Source organism: Miniopterus schreibersii (genome assembly GCF_964146895.1).
Source record: "Miniopterus schreibersii genome assembly, chromosome: 10".
In the NCBI taxonomy this organism is placed as follows: Eukaryota; Metazoa; Chordata; class Mammalia; order Chiroptera; family Miniopteridae; genus Miniopterus; species Miniopterus schreibersii.
In genome coordinates, this window is record NC_138110.1 from 40,538,645 (window position 1) to 40,556,165 (window position 17,521).

The 17,521-nt window shown below is 40.6% G+C and overlaps 2 protein-coding genes across 13 annotated transcripts in view; one reads left to right on the forward strand and one right to left on the reverse strand.

Moving 5' to 3' along the window:
- The window catches only part of LOC308563228 (uncharacterized protein), a 43,702-nt gene that overhangs the window by 23,677 nt on the left and 2,504 nt on the right, over window positions 1-17,521 (forward strand). For 9 of the 11 annotated variants that reach the window (XR_013999755.1, XR_013999756.1, XR_013999757.1 and 6 more), the window contains 2 exons: window positions 13,898-13,970; window positions 15,866-16,016. Coding sequence is in view for 8 of the 11 variants with exons in the window: in XM_081150076.1 (XP_081006202.1) it covers window positions 13,965-13,970; window positions 15,866-16,016 (157 nt within the window). In the remaining 3 variants the exon portion in view is untranslated. Of the gene's footprint in view, window positions 1-8,299; window positions 8,393-13,897; window positions 13,971-15,865; window positions 16,017-17,521 lie in introns of those variants that run through there. The other 2 variants (XM_081150079.1, XM_081150082.1) reach the window with 1 other exon arrangement.
- Window positions 6,546-17,521, reverse strand: part of COLEC12 (collectin subfamily member 12) — a 170,110-nt gene continuing 159,134 nt past the window's right edge. For both annotated transcript variants that reach the window (XM_081150065.1, XM_081150066.1), the window contains exons 9-10: window positions 11,367-11,512; window positions 6,546-7,999 (exon numbers count right to left, since the gene is read on the reverse strand). In XM_081150065.1, coding sequence (XP_081006191.1) covers window positions 7,980-7,999; window positions 11,367-11,512 — 166 coding nt within the window. In that variant the 3' untranslated portion in view covers window positions 6,546-7,979. The remainder of the gene's footprint in view (window positions 8,000-11,366; window positions 11,513-17,521) is intronic.

Genomic DNA, 17,521 nt, shown 5'->3' on the forward strand with positions numbered 1-17,521 from the left:
TCCTAGGAGTTCATCATCGTCTCTCTCAAACATATTTCTCTCTCAAAACCCCTGCCTGCTGCAGCAAAAAATGCTTTGTTTTCAATATATTGTCTCTGCTCTGGACTCCAAAAAAAGTCTAATTTTAAAACTCACAGGTCAGCAGTTATTTCTTTGATTTCCTCATATTTGCCTTCCCCCTAAGAACAGTATGTATGGAGAACTGCTTTTGTTTTGTTTGTTCATCCCCCCCCCCCCCCCCCGTAGAGATAAACATTATGAAAAGCTTAAGATCAGATTCAATACAGACCAGTTTAGGATTCTGTTTGTTACTTTGCCTAAATGATGAAGGCAAGGGAAAGGGCACAAGGAATCAGAAGGAGAAACCTTGGATAGCATCTCTAAAGTATCATCTATGTATCCTCACCTATGAGGAAACTGAGGCCCTAAGAGGTTGACCAGCTGGCCCAGCACCACACTTTATAACATTTTAAAAATACACAGTACAGTATTGTTGACTATCGGTGCGATCTTATTCAGCAGATCTCTAGAAATTTCTCCGTCTTGCCTAACTGAGACTTTATGCCCTTTAAGTAGTGACTCCCACTTCCCCCTCCTCCCATGTTTGTATCTTAATTCATTTTAAATCCTGTGTATTGAGTAATTTCTATGTACAAGGCACTGCAGCAGGTGGCAATAGAAATGTGAAATGAGAAGTTCCAACCCCTGCCGCCTTATAGAGGTTGGGATAGACAAATATTCAGGTAACTCTAATGCGGTGTGTGTGTGTGTGTGTGTGTGTGTGTGTGTGTGTGTGTGTGTGAGACTGCCTTAAGGGGGGGGAAAAGGGACACGTGAGAGTTTAAAAATTATTTCTGGTGTGGGTCTTAGTAATGTATCTATATTGGCTCATCAACTGTAACAAAGGTACCACATCAATACAAGATGTAAATAATAGAGGAAATTGTGTGGAGGAGGGAGAGGCGATATGTGGGAACTTGCTGTACTTTCTGATCAATTTTTCCATAAATCTAAAACTGCTCTGAAAAAAGTAACATCAGTAAAGATAAGGGGGAAAATATCATGGTCCATATAGAATGTTATGCCCTTTTTACTTTCTTTCAGATTCCTCCCCACAATAACTGAGTCCACCTTCGGGGACGTGCTTCTTTGGGTAAAATATCACCTTCCCAGTCTTTTTACTGAGGTTTGCTGTCTCCCCCATACCCCTGCCTCTGTCTCTTATATTAATGGCCTTGAGGGTTTTATTGAGATTTAGTTATTAAGGTGCAGACCCCTGTAGGGAGAGACTGGAATCTTGCCTGAAGGCTGAGGTCTTTGTGTTAATGACCTGAGACAGGTGTGTCTCAGGATGGACCCATGGATCTCTGTAGGCAGGAGAGGGGTACTTCAGGGAGCTGGATGCCAAGAGGTGCTCCTGGACTGAGGGTTTTAAAGGTGATCTGGTGGCATCCTGGAGCCAGGAAGGAGGCCAGGTGAGACCTCTTTTCCCTGGAATATTCCATGCTTGTGTAGGAACTGGATATTTTCTGTGACTATTTGTATTTCCTTGTGTCCTAATCTTCAGTGTAAAGCATTCTTCAGACCTCCTCACATGGAGAATGAAAGGAAGGAATCTGGTCCATACTTGGGTGTGTGTTGAAGGAGCAGTGCTCCCCTCCCCACTGTGATGACAGCAGGGATCAGTGGGGGCCCTAGGAGAATATGCGGCTTAGGGGACATACCAGGCTGTGTGTGGTCCAGGACATTATCCTTCAAGTGCTAATCTTGGGGATTGGTTTATTTTCTTATGAGAAGTGGTATTTTCTTAACATATTCTCTAACACTAAGTATGAGATTATTTCTCAGAAATAACAAGGGCCTAGACCAGAAAGGCTGAGACTCCAGAGTTCATTCAAATGTTCAAATAAAAGATCAACTTGTCTGCTTTTCATGGGTGCCAGGTGTCTTTCTGTGGGGGTATCAGGGTGTCTGGACCAGCCTGCCCCTGGAAGATCTGCTCCTGGGGAGGTTCATTTCCAACCTGTATTTGGATAATATGCTGGGTTCCTGGCTTCCCCAGCTCTGTTCTCACTAGGTGCCAGTGTTCCAGGGTGTATGGTCAGTGAGCTGAATTACAGAGAGAGGGAAATTGTCCCCACAGTAGGAGGAAAGCAGCAATCCCAAATGCCAGGGCCAACTGACCAAAATGCAGTTCTTACTGCAGACTGTGAAAAATGCAATGGGTGTGCCCCAGTTGCCTGCAATGGAAAATGAAGACAGGAAAAGGTAATTTCTGGGGCTCTATAGTTTCTAAACATTATAGCTACAGGGTTGAAAAGTGATTGTCGGGTGGGTGGAGGACTTCGGTGGACTTTTAAGGGCAGTGCTTTTTTTTTTTAATGTTTTTATTCATTTCAGAGAGAGGAAGGGAGAGGGAGAGATAGAAACATCCATGATGAGAGTCATTGATCAGCTGCCTCCTGCACGCCCCTGCTGGGGATCAAGCCCACAAACCAGGCATGTGCCCTGACCAGGAATTGAACCGTGACCTCATGGTTCATAGGTCGATACTCAACCACTGAGCAACACTGGCTGGGCAAGGGCAGTGCTTTTTCCATGGGGAAAAAACTCCTTCAAATTGACTCTGGGTTAAAAGAAAGAAAAGAAGTAATAGCTTTTTCCTAGCTGATCTGCAATCCCTCCCTCTCTTCCATTCTATGTATCTATGTGCCCGTCTATGTCCTCCCCCCTCCCCCCTCCCCCCTCCCTCCCCCCCTCCCTGCCTCCCTCCCTTCCTTCCTTCCTTCCTATACATCTATCAACCAATTTTTCTAGGCCTTTTTTTTCCTTTTTGAGAAATGGAAGGGTCTGTATGAAGGTGCTGGTCATTATTCCTTGTGCCTATTGATTCAGGGCTCTTGAAACACTTCACCCAGTGAAGTTATAGGTATAAGGTTGAAATAGGTGAAGTTCCAATATAAAATGGTTATCTCTTTGCAGAGGATCAATTAAGTGGCATCTTATAGCACCTCAAACCCAGACTATTTTATAAAATGGGCCCCAAATTATACCTTTGGAGAAAAAACAGCTGCTTTTCACATGGCATTATCTATTCTAAAGGGATGCATAGCAAATAGTTATTTAGAAACAATTATTTATACCATCAAAAACCTAGGTAATGTGAAAGCAAATAATAGGATTCTAACCTGAGCTGGTTTGGCTCCCAAGCCCCTTTTATTCATCACTAATTATATCAGAGAACTCTGAGAGGTCCAGCTTCTTAGAATCTATGGGGGTTTCTGCAGACTAGATCTCTTTGGACTTTCATGGCATTGGGGGCCAAGTTGACTTTGGCTTCTTTGCTCATTGACAACAAAGGGTTGAGTCAGTCTAGTAATTTTATCTAAAGTGTGCAAATTGGGGGGGGGGGAAATTCCTCCATTATCTCCCTGATTCTGTTAGGAGAGAGGTAATCTTGTGGCTCGACTGATTTCTTGTGGCAAAGAACAAAATACAATGCAAAAAGCCTAGGCTGACAGGAAGGTTACTGTTGGAGTGTAGGAGACAACATGGTGGGGTGGGAGCTAGGTGGCCATGGGTTCAAGTCTCAGCTCTTGGGAAAATTATTTAACCTGTCTGTTTTTCAGTTTCTTTATATAGGAATTGGAGATGGTATATGTCATATTCCTAACCCATAGTAGGTGCTCTCATAGCTACTACACAGTCAGCACTTTGTGCTTGTTTACGCAGGGCCTCGCCTTTGCTCCATGGCATAGTAATTGATTTTAAGAATATTATAATTCCCTGCAGCTTCCAGGCGTGATTTGGTGGGTCATGGCAATGAGCAATGATTAAAGAATACAGCAAACTCTGGCAGGAGAGTTTGGAAGACTGGCCAAAGGACAAATCTCCATTTCTGGCCAAGAGGACTAAATGGAGACCCTCTGGCTAAGCCCACTTAATGACCTCTCTGGGTGAGCTGTTGGCAGGATTCTCCTCCCTGGCAGCTGACTCCTGCCTAAGTTGCATGGGTTATCCCTGCTTTGCAAATTCAGGGCTAATAAGTCCTAGGAGGAAGGCGTGAGACTGGGACACAATCCTGGCCATGGCAGGCCTGGCTGGACTGAGATAGTTCATTCATTGAAAAATTTGAAAACCAAGGGCTCTGCTTTTGGCAAATTAACACTGGTTTTCCAAAGCCTGTCTTTCCCTGGACTTTTGCCTATGTGGTGTAACCCAGGCATGCTGTGTACTTATTTGAACAAGAATGTCTGGGAGAAGAAAAAAGATGAACAGGTAGAAAACTTCTCAATATCTGCTTCATGATTTATAAAAGAAATATGATAGCATGCCATTAAGGGATTCTTCCCAGGAAAACGTTGCTATCATACAAAGAAATGTCCTGTTAAAAAGATTGTAAAGTTCGCCTATATTTCTAAAACCATTGAGTATAACAGTGAGAAAAGAGGTATTCTATCCCACTGCCACTTAGAAACGGCATCTAGAGCTTTTCCCTGACTTGGCCGTATGTTGGTAAATAGAATGAATCTGTTTTACCACCTGATTCTTTTCCATGCATTTTGATGGAGTAATGTACATATTATATGATGGAGTAATGTACATATTATACGTACATTCAATATGTTGGATACATAATAACCAACTATTATAATGAATTCCTTCATATCTCCTGTTGGCTTTTCTCATTCTCAGTTTCTTTTAAGATTTTATAATTTACTGGCTACATTCACCTTTCTCTCTCCTTAATTCAGTAATATTTTTGGCTTCTCAACTAACCTGTTGATTACCTAATGCAGTGAAGAGTTTGCTTCCCAGTTACCCAGCGCACTTGTGCATAGCATTTGGCCTGGTAGGAGGAACCAGCTCTACCTTCAGGGTGGGTTTGTTGGGAAAGGATTCAGACAAGGCGTGATGCTTGAACTCAGTCTTAAAGGAGGTACTTTCCAGGTAAAAATGGTAGGAAAGGAAATCCAGGTGGAGTATGAGGTAAGAAAGAGAATGAGGCAAGTGAAGGTGGTCTGTACAGCTGTTCTGGTGCGCAGCGAGGGCAGGTGGGGTTGCAGCTGAGGGAAAGGTGGGAGGTGTGGCTGGGAACCTGGTCACCAAGGGCCTTATGGCCTCTGCATGTATGTCCTACAGGCAACTCAGATCCTTTGGAAGATTGTAAACTGGGGGTAAGGGAGTAGGATGGACTTGGATTTAGGGATGTAAGAATGAGGAACCTGATCGAATGTGAATTTTTGAAAAGGACTGTGACAGCAATGTGGGCAACAGGCGTCTTCAAATCAGCCTGTTTCCTCTTTTTGTAGAGTAAGGACTATGTAGGTTTTGCACCAAGATGAGAAGAGATAATGTATACAAAAGTGCTAAATATATTTAAACTAGTATTATTTTTGTGTGAGTCAGAAATGGGTTAATATGCTTACTTTTATGAAGTCAGCTTTGTGATCGGAGGCAAAATACATGTGCTTGGTATTATTACCTGATTCTGGTGCGTGGCTTTCCGCTTCCTTAAACATCTGTTTTTGTGCGTGTGCATGTTTTAGTGGGAGTGGCTATTACTATTTATCCACTTTAGCTTAAACTCTACTACAAATTGGAAGGATAGGGGGAGAGTTGATGAACACTGATTATCGAAGAGGGGGGGAAAAGGTGTGTGTCCCACCCCATTGTGCATTTTCTTTCAAGAGCCATTTCAAAAGAAAAGCCTTTTCCATCTGCTTATAGCACATAGCAAGTCAAGTGCCTGAAGACCTCATCATATTTACTAAAACTCTCCTCCCAAAAGAGCATGAGTTGTGAGTAGGTGAGTAGAACCTGATGTGTAAATAACTAAATATCCAAAGGAGCACATGAGGCATCTTATAATATGATATTTATCTGATTTTATTCAGTGTGTTATTAAGAAGGACCCTGGTACTTAAAAGAAAATCAGGACATTTTCAAAGCTCAAGTCTGAACGCTGCATCATCCTTGGTAATGGTGTGACCCAGCAAATCACTTCACCTCTCTGAGCCCCTCCGAGCCCCTCCTTTCTCTGTAAAATGGGGAATGTAGTAAGTCTTATGTCATAGGGCTGCTGGGAGGATGACCTGAGATCATCTGATTGAAGCCCTCCATACAGTACCTGACAAATGATAAGTTCTCCATAAATTATTATTAGGGCTGGGAGAGGAACCATCTCGGCTTTGGGAGTGAGCACTGTTCTTTCCTGATGATGGCATCAGACATTTAATTTCAAGTTGCTTCTGAACATGAATCTTTTTTTTTAAATTGTTAACACTATTAAAAGATGCCTATGAGTCTTAATTTACACTTGAAAAACAGGGAGACGATGAAAAAGAGGGTTGAGATCAGCCTAGAGAAGATCTTGAACCTGAAGAGGTGCCAAAGCCCAGTGCCTGCTTTGTGTTGGTCCTGCCAGCCTGACCACATGGACAAGTCAGCAGGGCATAAAGGTGCTGAGGAGGTGGTGGTTTCTATGCTGCAGAGATGGCATGAGTGGTGACTGGGGGCAAGGCAACAGTCCACACAGCTGCAGGTGTGAAAATCAAACTGTCTTTATTTTACCACTGTATCTGGAATGGGTAGCAGCACTGGGGAGCTGGGGAGGGGAGGGGAGGAGAGGGATCTGTTGGATGGAAATCTTACCTTTGAGCATCAGTTATATCTAGTGCTTATTTTCAGCACAGTTCTTGTTAGACTTTTCAATGGCAAATCAAGGACAAGGAAGATGGGCTCAGAGGAAAGGTTCTTTGCAAAAGTTCCACAAAGTGGCCAAAAGTTTATTCTTGCATTTCAGCATGCATGTGCCTTGGCATTTTTTAAATTTTTTTTTTTTTTTTTTAAGAACCTGACTTAAGAAAACAAACTTTCCAGGTAGCACATAGCTATCCCCATCTTTCTAGCATCTCTGCCTTTGGCTGATGTAATGCCACACTTTCTTGACAGTATCAGCTCTGGTATGGGTCTAAAACCAAGTATATTTATACCTCAGCCATAAAACAGGACCTTCTAGATAACTAGATTCAGGCGCTCTACTCTCCCCAACAGATGCCTCTCCACCACCCCTGGCTCCACCAAAATTAGAAGACACACATCCTGAGTTAAACTCTGGGCCTGGCCAGGCACACAGCAAGGGTGCTGGTTGGTGATGAGCTTAATGCACAGCCCACTTGACTGAGCCATGTATATGCTCAGGCTTGACCTACACTGGCAAAATCTCTAAGGGTATTTCTAGACATTTCACATGATTGACTCCTCTGAGGAAATGATACATTTAAAAATATATATGTACACACACATACTTAATTATTTTTTTGATCCACAACTAAAAAGAATTCTTTGCCATTGGGTAAGATTAAATCTGACAAGAAACCCTATGAGTTTTTATTAGTACCATATTGTTTTCTTTGGCTCCATGTATTATATTGGTAAAGTGACCAAAAAAGGGGGGGGAGGGGAATGAAAAAAAATTGTAAAAAGGCAAATATTTTGTACAAAAATACAGTTTTAAAAGCTCTTTAAGTATATTTCATATTATTAAGAGTTGGCCTATATATCTCTATGTCTGCATATTTTTCCTACATTTGGGATTTTAGAAATGTAAGGTACTGTTTACACAGTATATGTGTAAGTTCTTCCTAAAGCTCAGCAACCGATGATAATCTTTTTATGATCGGAGCATTCCATACTTTGGAAGATATGATTTGCATAACTGTACGGCTAGTGGCTGAAAAATCTGTAATTCAGTCCATTTGCATACTGAAAATCAATATCTCATACCGGGGAACATTTTTGTTCCAAAGTCCTTGAGTGATGGCAGATGGTAAAGAACATTAGCTGTCAATTTTTTTTGTAATTGGTTTTCAGTGCTTTTTTTCCAATCTGGAGAGCAGGTGATGCAATCAGAAGGGAGTATCCTTTGCCTTTGAGAACTGTCCGAAAATTTGATCATGTGATTACATCACAGTCCATTATAATGAAGATGATAGTACTAAAAGAGAGGAAAAAGGATGGCTGTTAGTTTTTTAAAAAAAGAATAATGTTAATGTACAGTTAAAAAAAAAAAAGGAACATGTGTTTTTTATAGAAAGATTCCAAAATACATCATTCAATGTTTTTTTCAAAGAAATGCCTAGAAGTTCTTATTCAGATAAAGTAAAAGGTAATTTTCATTTTGAAGGAGCCTATTCTGGGGAAACCTAGTCCCAACTCAAGTCCCAAATAACCAAACAAGGGAAACATATGACAAATCTGGGTAACTTGTCACTCTTTACTGTAACCTCTTGTTTAGATATTTGTGTTCCTTCCCTGCACCTGGCCACACTGGGAGCTCCTCATGGCTCTTGAGACCCCTATACTTGGACTGGTGCCTGATATACCAAAGGTATTCAATATATGTGTGTGGAGTGGATATATGGATAATGTGCTCCAGTTACTACCAAAAATAATTTGAACAAAATACATTTGAGGTTTCTGTTTACCACCAACAAAAAAACTGATATATAATTAACAGTAACATTGTATTACTTTCAGGTGTACAAAACAATGAGTTGATGGTATATGCATAAATAGCTGACCCTTGAACAACATAAGGGTGCTGACCCCCCCCCATGTCATAAAAAATCAGCATATAACTTTGACTACCCAAAAACTTAAGTTGTCCCTCTGTATCTGTGGGGGATTGGTTCCAGGACCCCCTGCGGATACCAAAATCCACGGATGCTGAGGTCCCTGATATAAAATGGTATAGAACAATGTATATGGTCAGCCTCCTACATCTGTGGATTCCCAACTGCGTATCGATAATAGTTTTCCATACAAATACTGTTTTCTATCCATGGTTAGTTGATTCTGAGGATGTGAACCCGGGAGATAGAGGACTGACTATATATTTATTGAAAAGAAGTCTGTGTATAAAGTGGACCCTTGCAGTTCAAACCTATGTTGTTCAAGGGTAAACTGTATTGTAAAGTGATCACCACAATAAGTCTAATTAACATCCGTTAGTACAGTTAAAAATATTTTTTCTGAGATAAAATGTATAGTAATGTGACTATAGTTAATAGTATTGTATAATTAATAATATTGTATACTAGAAATTTGCTAAGAGGGTAAAACTTAAATTTTCTTACCATAAAAAAAGGACATGGTAACTATGTGAAGTGATGGGTATGTTAATTAGCTTGATTGTGATAATTATTTCACAATGTATTTGTATATCAGAACATCACATTGTATATCTTAAGTATATATAATTTTTATTTGTTAATTATACCTTAAAAAATCTATAAAAGTAATTTAAAGGGAACAAAACAATGTACTAAAGAAGAAATAATTCTTGAGTAAACGAAGATGCTTTTAGCGACTTTCAGATATATAATACAGTGTTATTAACTGTATTATCAGTTGTAATGTACAGTCATCACACTATCCATTATATCCCCATGACTTATTTATTTTATAACTGGAAGTTTGTACCTTTTCACCCCTTTCACCCATTTTGCCCACCTCCTACCCCTGCCTCTGGCAAACATCTATCTGTTCTCTGTGAGTTCCATTTTCTTTGTTTTTTCTTTAGATTCCACATATGAAATCATACCATATTTGCCCTTCGCTGTCTGACTTATTTCACCTAGCATAATACCTTTAAGGTCCATTCATGTTCTCACAAATGGCAAGATTTTTCTTCTTTTTTTATTCCATCGTGTGTATGTGTATGTTTATAAGTGTGTGTGTGTGTGTTTACATACGTACATATATACCACATTTTCTTTATTCATTCATCCAGCCATCGATGGGCACTTGGGTTGCTTCCATGTCTTGGCTATTGTAAATAATACTGCAATGAACATGGGCGTGCATATATCTTTTTGAGTTAGTGTTTCATTTTCTTCAGATGAATACCCAGAAGTGGAATTGTAGGATCAGATGGTAGTTTTATTTTTAACTTCTTTAGGAATCTATTTACTGTTTTCCATAGTGACTGAAGCAATTTATAGTCTCCCAGCAGTGCACAAGGATTCCCTTTTGTCCACATACTCGCCGACACATTTCTTTTGATAATGACCATTCTAATAGGTGTGAGGTGTTATTGTGGTTTTGATTTGCATTTCCCTGATGATTTACTGATGTTGAGCATCTTTTAATGTACCTGTTGGCCATCTGTGTGTCTTTGGAAAAATATCTCTTCAGACCATCTTCCCATTTTTAAATTGGATTTCTTTTTTGCTAGAATTGTATGATTTCTTTATATATTTTGGATATTAGTCTTTTTCTCTCATTCAGTAGGTTGCATTTTCATTTTGTTGATGGTTTACTTTGCTATTGAAGAGATGGTCCTTTCCACATTGTATATTCTTGGCTCCTTTCTCATAAATTAATTGGCCATATATGCATGGGTTTATTTCTGAGCTCTCTATTCTGTTCCATTGATCTATAGTCTGTTTTTATGCCAACACGGTACTGTACTACAGGTTTGTAATATAGTTTGAAATCAGGAAGCATGATGCCACCAGCTTTTTCATCTTTCACAAGATTCTTTTGGCTACTTGGGGTCTTTTGTGGTTTTATACAAATTTTAGGATTTTTTTGCTGTTTTTTTTGTGAAAAATGACATTGGGATTTTGATGAGAATTGCACTGAATCTGTAGATTTCTTTGGGTTGTGTGGACATTTTAACAATATTAATTCTTCCAATCCATAATCATGGAATATCTTGCCATTTATTTGTTTCTTCTTCAGTTTCTTTAATCAATATCTTAGAGTTTTCAGTGTACAGGTCTTTTACCTTCTTGTTAAATTTATTCCTAAGTATTTTATTATTTTTGATGTAATCATAAATGAGAGTATTTTCCTAATTTCTCTTTCTCATAGGTAATTATAGTGTATAGAAACACAATAGATTTTTGTTTGTTGATTTTATATCCTACAACTTTACTGAATTAGCATTCATTCCTTCTCCCTACAAACTTCCCTCCATTATCTAGCACAGCATCTGGCACATAGTAAATGCTCAATAAATACATGTGGAATTATGTGCGTGGCTACCTGAACTGTCTGTGTATGGAACTCTATGAAAAAGATATAACATTGGTGCCATATGTTACAGAACAATTGACTGACATTATCATAACTTAAGCCAGTTAGTCTGACATCTATTGAGCACTTCTTACACATTAGGCGCATTTACTATTGTGTCCTCAGAGCAACATCATTAAGAGGATGCTATTATTATTCCCCTGAGGTTAATAACCTGCCCAGCTAGTAAGTGGCAGAACCAGGACTGGATTCAGAGCCCTTTTATCCTTTAATGGAATACAGGCTCTGCAGCTCCCTCTTAAATCCCCTCTACTGCTTACCTGTCTCCCTGTCTTTTTCGCATATGAAGTTATTAATGTCTTCACACTGGAAATCGTTCCACTGCCCAGCGTAAATCAGCCCAGCACAGTCTTCTCCTGGCCCATGGCCATGGCCCCAGTCATCTGGCTGTCCGGCTTTCCAATTTCTTTTAACAAAACAGAAATTGAGTGTTAAAGTCATATAGAAGTTTTCTTTATCCAGAAGCATCAGGGAAATATAAAAAACCAAAACTGAAGCATGTCATTTGTTCTAGAATGAAAATGCATTGTTTAAAAACCCATTCCTACTTTTTTTTTTAATCTTTACCCAAGGATGTTTATTAATACATATCTATATATAGATATAGATGTATACAGCTATATCTATCTGTCTATGTCTATCATCTAGAGAGGGAGAGAGAGGGAGAGAGAGAGAGAGGGGTGAAGGGGGAAAGAGAGATACATTGATCAGTTGCCTCCCATACATGCTCCAACCGGGGATCAAACCTACAGCCTAGGTATGTGCCCTGACTGGGAACTGAACCCACAGCCTTTTTGGTACATAAGATAATGCTCCAACCAACTGGGCCACCTGGCCAGGGCCCATGCACAGTCTTATTCAGAATAAGAATCAACTGTTTTGCAGAGTACGGCTATACCTTATTTGTGCATTGTTTTATACAAATTGAAGGTCAGACCCTCCACCAGCAAAATATCATGGCTCACTTTATCGCGGTGGTCTGGAACAGAGGTGTGCCTATAGTGTGCACCACAGCATCTCCCTACAGTAAATCCTTCTTCAACACAGTCAGATGAATGAAAACATTCCAGTGTGTACTGCAAGGCTGACTTGTGGGCATGTGTGTAAATATTTGTGTGTGAATTTATATGCACTCTGAGGATATGATACACACACTCTCTCTTGTGAGAACCTAGAGGAATCCTTGTACATTTCGATACCTTGCTTCTCTAACAAATCCGAGTTAGGCAGTGAAAGTGAGAGACCCTTGGTACACATTTACAAGAACCTACAATTACAAACACTTGGTTATGGTTGTCTGCTAAGTTGTAGATGGCTGATTGCTTTAGAAAGAAATAGTAATTTAATCTTATTGAAAATGACTCATACATTTCACTGCCTTTTTTGGAAGAGAGATTCTTAAAAACAAGTTTTCTTTAGGGTGAGTTCACTTGGGGCTTGTTAACTTAGATGCCACTGCTCAAATTACCACTTTGCCAGGGTTTGCTGTTCTGGATTCTATTTTCATGCAGTAAGTTAGATGTACTTTCAAGACTCAAAACCGGAAGGCTAAATTTTCTCTAAGAAGCAGGTCTTACACAGAAGCCTGTGGTCACTGCCTGAGAAGACAAGCTTGCCTCACATGGAGGGTCCGAAAGAACATTTGCAGCAGGAGGCACTTCCCATAAACTATGACTCATTATTCCATCAGCCATAGTATCCTAGGGCCACCCGAGGATAGAGACCAATTGTCTTACATCTTTTGACAATAAAACCAGGAAAATCAGAGGGCAGTGGGAAAGGACAGTTGAAATTTACAGTTAAAGGGTGGGGCAACAAAGTAGAATAGACTCTCCCACACCAAATGTATGTTTTGGGATTTAAAAAAAAAAAAAAAATGAGTGACCTTACTTAAATTAGTGATGAAAAGGTAATTTAGATGATACTGTCAACTGATGAGAGTAAAAACAGGGTAACAGGAGGGAGAGTTAAAAATACTAATTCATACTTTCACAGCACAGATATCCACAGAGTACCTACTATGGTTCAGGGATAATTCCAGGTGATGGCAACACAGCAGAGCAGAGAATAGACAGAGCCCTAGCCCTCACAGAACTCACACAGCAGGCAAGAAACAAATGAATTAAAAATCTCAGACTGCCACAGTGATGCCAGAGAGAAAGTTGGAAGGAAAAATAGTTTATTTTCACATGAATGCTTTTTTAAAAAAATCCTCACTGAAGGACATGCTTAGAGAGAGGAAGGGAGAGAGAGAGAGCGAAACATCGATATGAGAAACACTGATCAGTTGCTTTCCATACTCACCCTGACCAGAGACCGAACATGCAACCCAGGCCTGTGCCCTGACTGGAAATCAAACGGCAACCTTTTGGTGCCCAGGATGACGCTCAACGGACTGAGCCACTCCTGCTGCGCACGTGGATGCTTTTTTGTGTATTTCTGTCCACCTTGCAGAACTCTTCTGGAAATGTCAGTGATGCCTGAGTAGATTGCTCTCGTTGATGTACATTTTGTTTATTTCTGTCAGTAATGTGAGGGGGTTTCATTCTAATTTTGTTTACTGAATTTGAGATCTGTGATTCCTGAATGTATAATGCTGGGGCATTTGATATTCTTTATTTCTCAGTTAATTGGGAAGTTGTATAAATATGATTTCTGATAGAAGACCTGATTAATATTTTCCCCTTGATTTCCCTGTCATTTTATGTAGATAAAAGGGATTTGCAGACTAGACAAAAAGATAACTGATAAGAGAGATACTTTTTATCACCATTCTCCATTTTCCCCCCAGGTCATTGGAATTCTTCACATAGAGGGGTCAAGGCTTTCCTTCAAGACTAAAGATAGAATGCAGTTCAATGGAGGTGAGTAGAGTGGCTGAGGTGGGACCACTGTGGTTGGCTGGTGGAGTAGCCTGAAGCCAGGCTGCAGGGGCATTCTCTCCTGTAGACTGAGCAACAAAAGTCTCAAAGCATCTCTTTGGAAAAGCTAAAAGCACATGGAGTGATTTGTGGCAAACCCCAGTCTGCATGCTTGTAATAAAACAGGATAGAACATGTTAAATAAAGAGAATATATATATTTTAGAGATAAAATTCAGCTTAAATAGCACAACTTCATTCATGGATAGATTTTGGGACAAGAATAGAAGAAGCCTAGGCTGAAAATCCCAGAATCTATTATAAAAATACATCACAGAAGTGGTTGGGTAGCAACATACGTATGTAGTTGGATAACATATTGTAAGTACATCAGGGACCTAAGCACTTAGACTCACTGTTCCAGTGAGCTGGAAACACACAAGCACATTAGCTGTGGTTGTCACCCTCCCCCCAGGATTCTGGGCTGACCCTAATGGAGACAGAACACAAAGCCCCAATCTTGGGAATCTCCCCTTCCAACTTCACAGCTTAGTAACTTTCTCATCGACCACAAGATTGACTGAGGCTTCATGGCCAAAAAACTTCTGCTGGTAAGATCCTGGCTTCAAAATAGGAAAATCTTACTAGTGAGTATTTCTTTGCTGTGGAATTTTCTCCTGCTATAGGGGTCTGTACAGTGGAAGACTTCTCTCTAGTGGTATGAGCCAGTGCCACTCTGATAGGTGCATGAAGCATGGACCCCAGAGTGAGTTATTACTGAGTTAGAGGACACTGAGGGTTCCCTTCTGGTCCCTACCATTCTATGGCCCTCTATTCTAAAGTCACAGTATATAATATTATATGGAGCAGTCTGCATGGACAGCAAGCCGACCCAGGTTTTATCTTTGCAATGTAGAGATAAAAGCTGTCACTCATACTTGACAGCACACTTCCACCAAGTAATGTCCTGTGCAAGGGACCAAGAAGTAGGCAAGAATAAAGGAGATACAGTGTGCTTCAGGAAACACTCAGGAAGAATATCTAAAGTGGGCAACTACAAGCTGGGTGGGCAGGCCAGGCCTTAAAAGGCTACCTCAGCTCTGCTCTGACCAAGTGGGCAGGATCTACATATCCCATGTGTGTCTGATTCCCTGTGCTAACACAGCCTCTGTAACAGTGACGACCTCTGTCAAAGGATGTACCTGCATTTATTCCATCAAGAGTAGAAAGATTAGCTTTGACATGGTCTTGGCTCACAGATCCTCTCTGGTTTGTCTGTTTTCTGTTTCATTCTTCCCAGTCTTTATTGTTTCCTTCCTTCTACATACTGTGGGATTAATGTGTTCTTCTTTTACCTTCCGAAAGTAGAGGCTAAGATCATTGATTTTCAACTTAAAATTTTTTCTAAGTGTTTTAAATCTATAAATGCCCTTCTAAACACTGTTAGCTGCATCCCAAAAAACTTGATATGTTGTGTTTTAATTTTGTTTGAAACATTTGCAAATTTCCTTTGTGATTTCTTCTTTGACCCATGGGTTATTTAGAAGTGTGTCCTTTAATTTCTAAATATTTGGGGATTTTATAGCTATTTTCCTGTTCTTGGTTTCTAATATAATTTTGTTTTGGTCAGAGAACATATTATACTCTGTATAATTCCATTGCTTTTAAATTTATCGAGACTTGTTTGAGGGTCCAGCATATAGTTTATCTTGGTGAAAGTACCATATGCACTTGAAAAGAGTGTGTATTTGTAGTTGTTGGGTGAAATGTTCCATAATGTACATGAAGCTGACTTAGTTGGTGGTGTCTACTATATCCCTTCTGGTTTTTCTACTTGTTCTGAGAGGAGAATGTTGAACTCTCCTTTGAAGCCCTGCTCTTTGCTGTGTCCACATTTAGGGCTGGTGCATACGTCTTCTGGATTGTGTCCCTGAAATCAGATTTCCTTACATGAGTGGAAGACCACCACCTCTCGCTCATATGCTGCCGCACCGGCTAGGAAAGATGCCCCTGGCCAGCATGGAGGCTGGCTTACAGAGGGCGCTGCAGGGTAAGTCACCCACTGTTACCACAGGCTGGGGCCAGCGGATCCCAGTCTCTAGTCAGGAGGCCTGGAATGAAGTTTTCACAGGTCTGTGGTGAAAAGAGAAACATAAGGACAGTGTGTATGTGTGTATGATGGTCAGTTGTCTTTTCTTGAAAAGGATTGTAGATTTTATTTTTGTTTGTTTTAGTGCTGAAACTTGTTGACAGGTGATTTTTAAAACCCATGCCCACAGTTGGCAAATAAAATCTTGGCGATGTGTGTCAGCCTTCCAGTCTTTTGGTATTTTACTGGTGTGTGGACTCGAAGCGTCCGGGACCCTGTCTTGGGCACTGTTCTGAGACCTCTCAGACAGTTTCTCATGCCTTTCCTTTCCTCAGTAGTGGGTCCTAACAGTCAGTGAGTCAGGTCATATACTTTATGGGAAATAAACCTGAGCTCAGATCTGCATGTGCCCACAGCCTTTGGCATCCATTCCATGTGACTTGCTTTCTGTCTGTTTATTCCAGCGCTGTCTTTCTCAATCAGATACCAGCATAAAACATGGAGATGTTGCAAGAGGCAGAGGAGAGAGCCTTTTATCCCTTGTCTAGTTCCTTTTTAACAGTAACCATAAAACCCTGAGACAATTTCAAAAGGGCATGTAAATGTGAGTGTGTGTAAAAAGGGCAAGAGGCAATCTGTGGCAAGGGAAAGGGAAGCCCACGAGCCAGTGCCTAGAGGCCACAGGAGCAACGAGGAGGAGGGTAATGGTGAATCTGACACACGGAGAAGTGTTTGGGGAGACTCACCCTGATGGGAGACCCCTGAGAGCCTGACACCCAGTCCCTGTGCCAAGGCATAGCAGAGAACATTCTTCTTGTCTTCTTTACAAACTTAGTATGATATCTGGGATACTGTGTGTGGCATCTCAATCAGGATAATGTATAATATATAAATGCTAGGTAGTATTGTTCTGCAGTTACTGACTAGTATGAAAATACTTAGGATTATGACAATAATACCAATATTAGCAGGTGACATTTCTTGAGCACTTCCCATGACCAAGTACTGTACTAAATGCTTTATACATATTATCTCATTAAATAGTCACAATACCGGTGTCGGTCCTTTCGTGATACTCATTTCTATACGAGGACATGGAGATTTCCCATGGTTGAGTAGCTCACACAAGGTCACACAGCTGTTGAGTGCTGGGTCAAGGCCTGGAGCCCAGACCATTGGCTCCAGGGCATGTGCTCTCTCCCCTCGCTGCACTGGCTCTCTTTCTAGTTTGTGCAATGTTTATTATTCTATGTCAAGTTAAATTAGCCTTCAGTTATTGAGGCCTCATAATATGTCTACCTACTTTATTCCTGTGTTTAAAATTTGATCCTGGGGGGTTTTTACATGTATGTGTATTCCTGTGGGTGGAAAATGAGAAGCGCAGGCTGTGCTGTGGCTGGGGACAGAGTCCCTGGGAAGGTGTCTGGTGATGTAATCCTTCTCAGGTCCTAGGGACCAATGCTGGT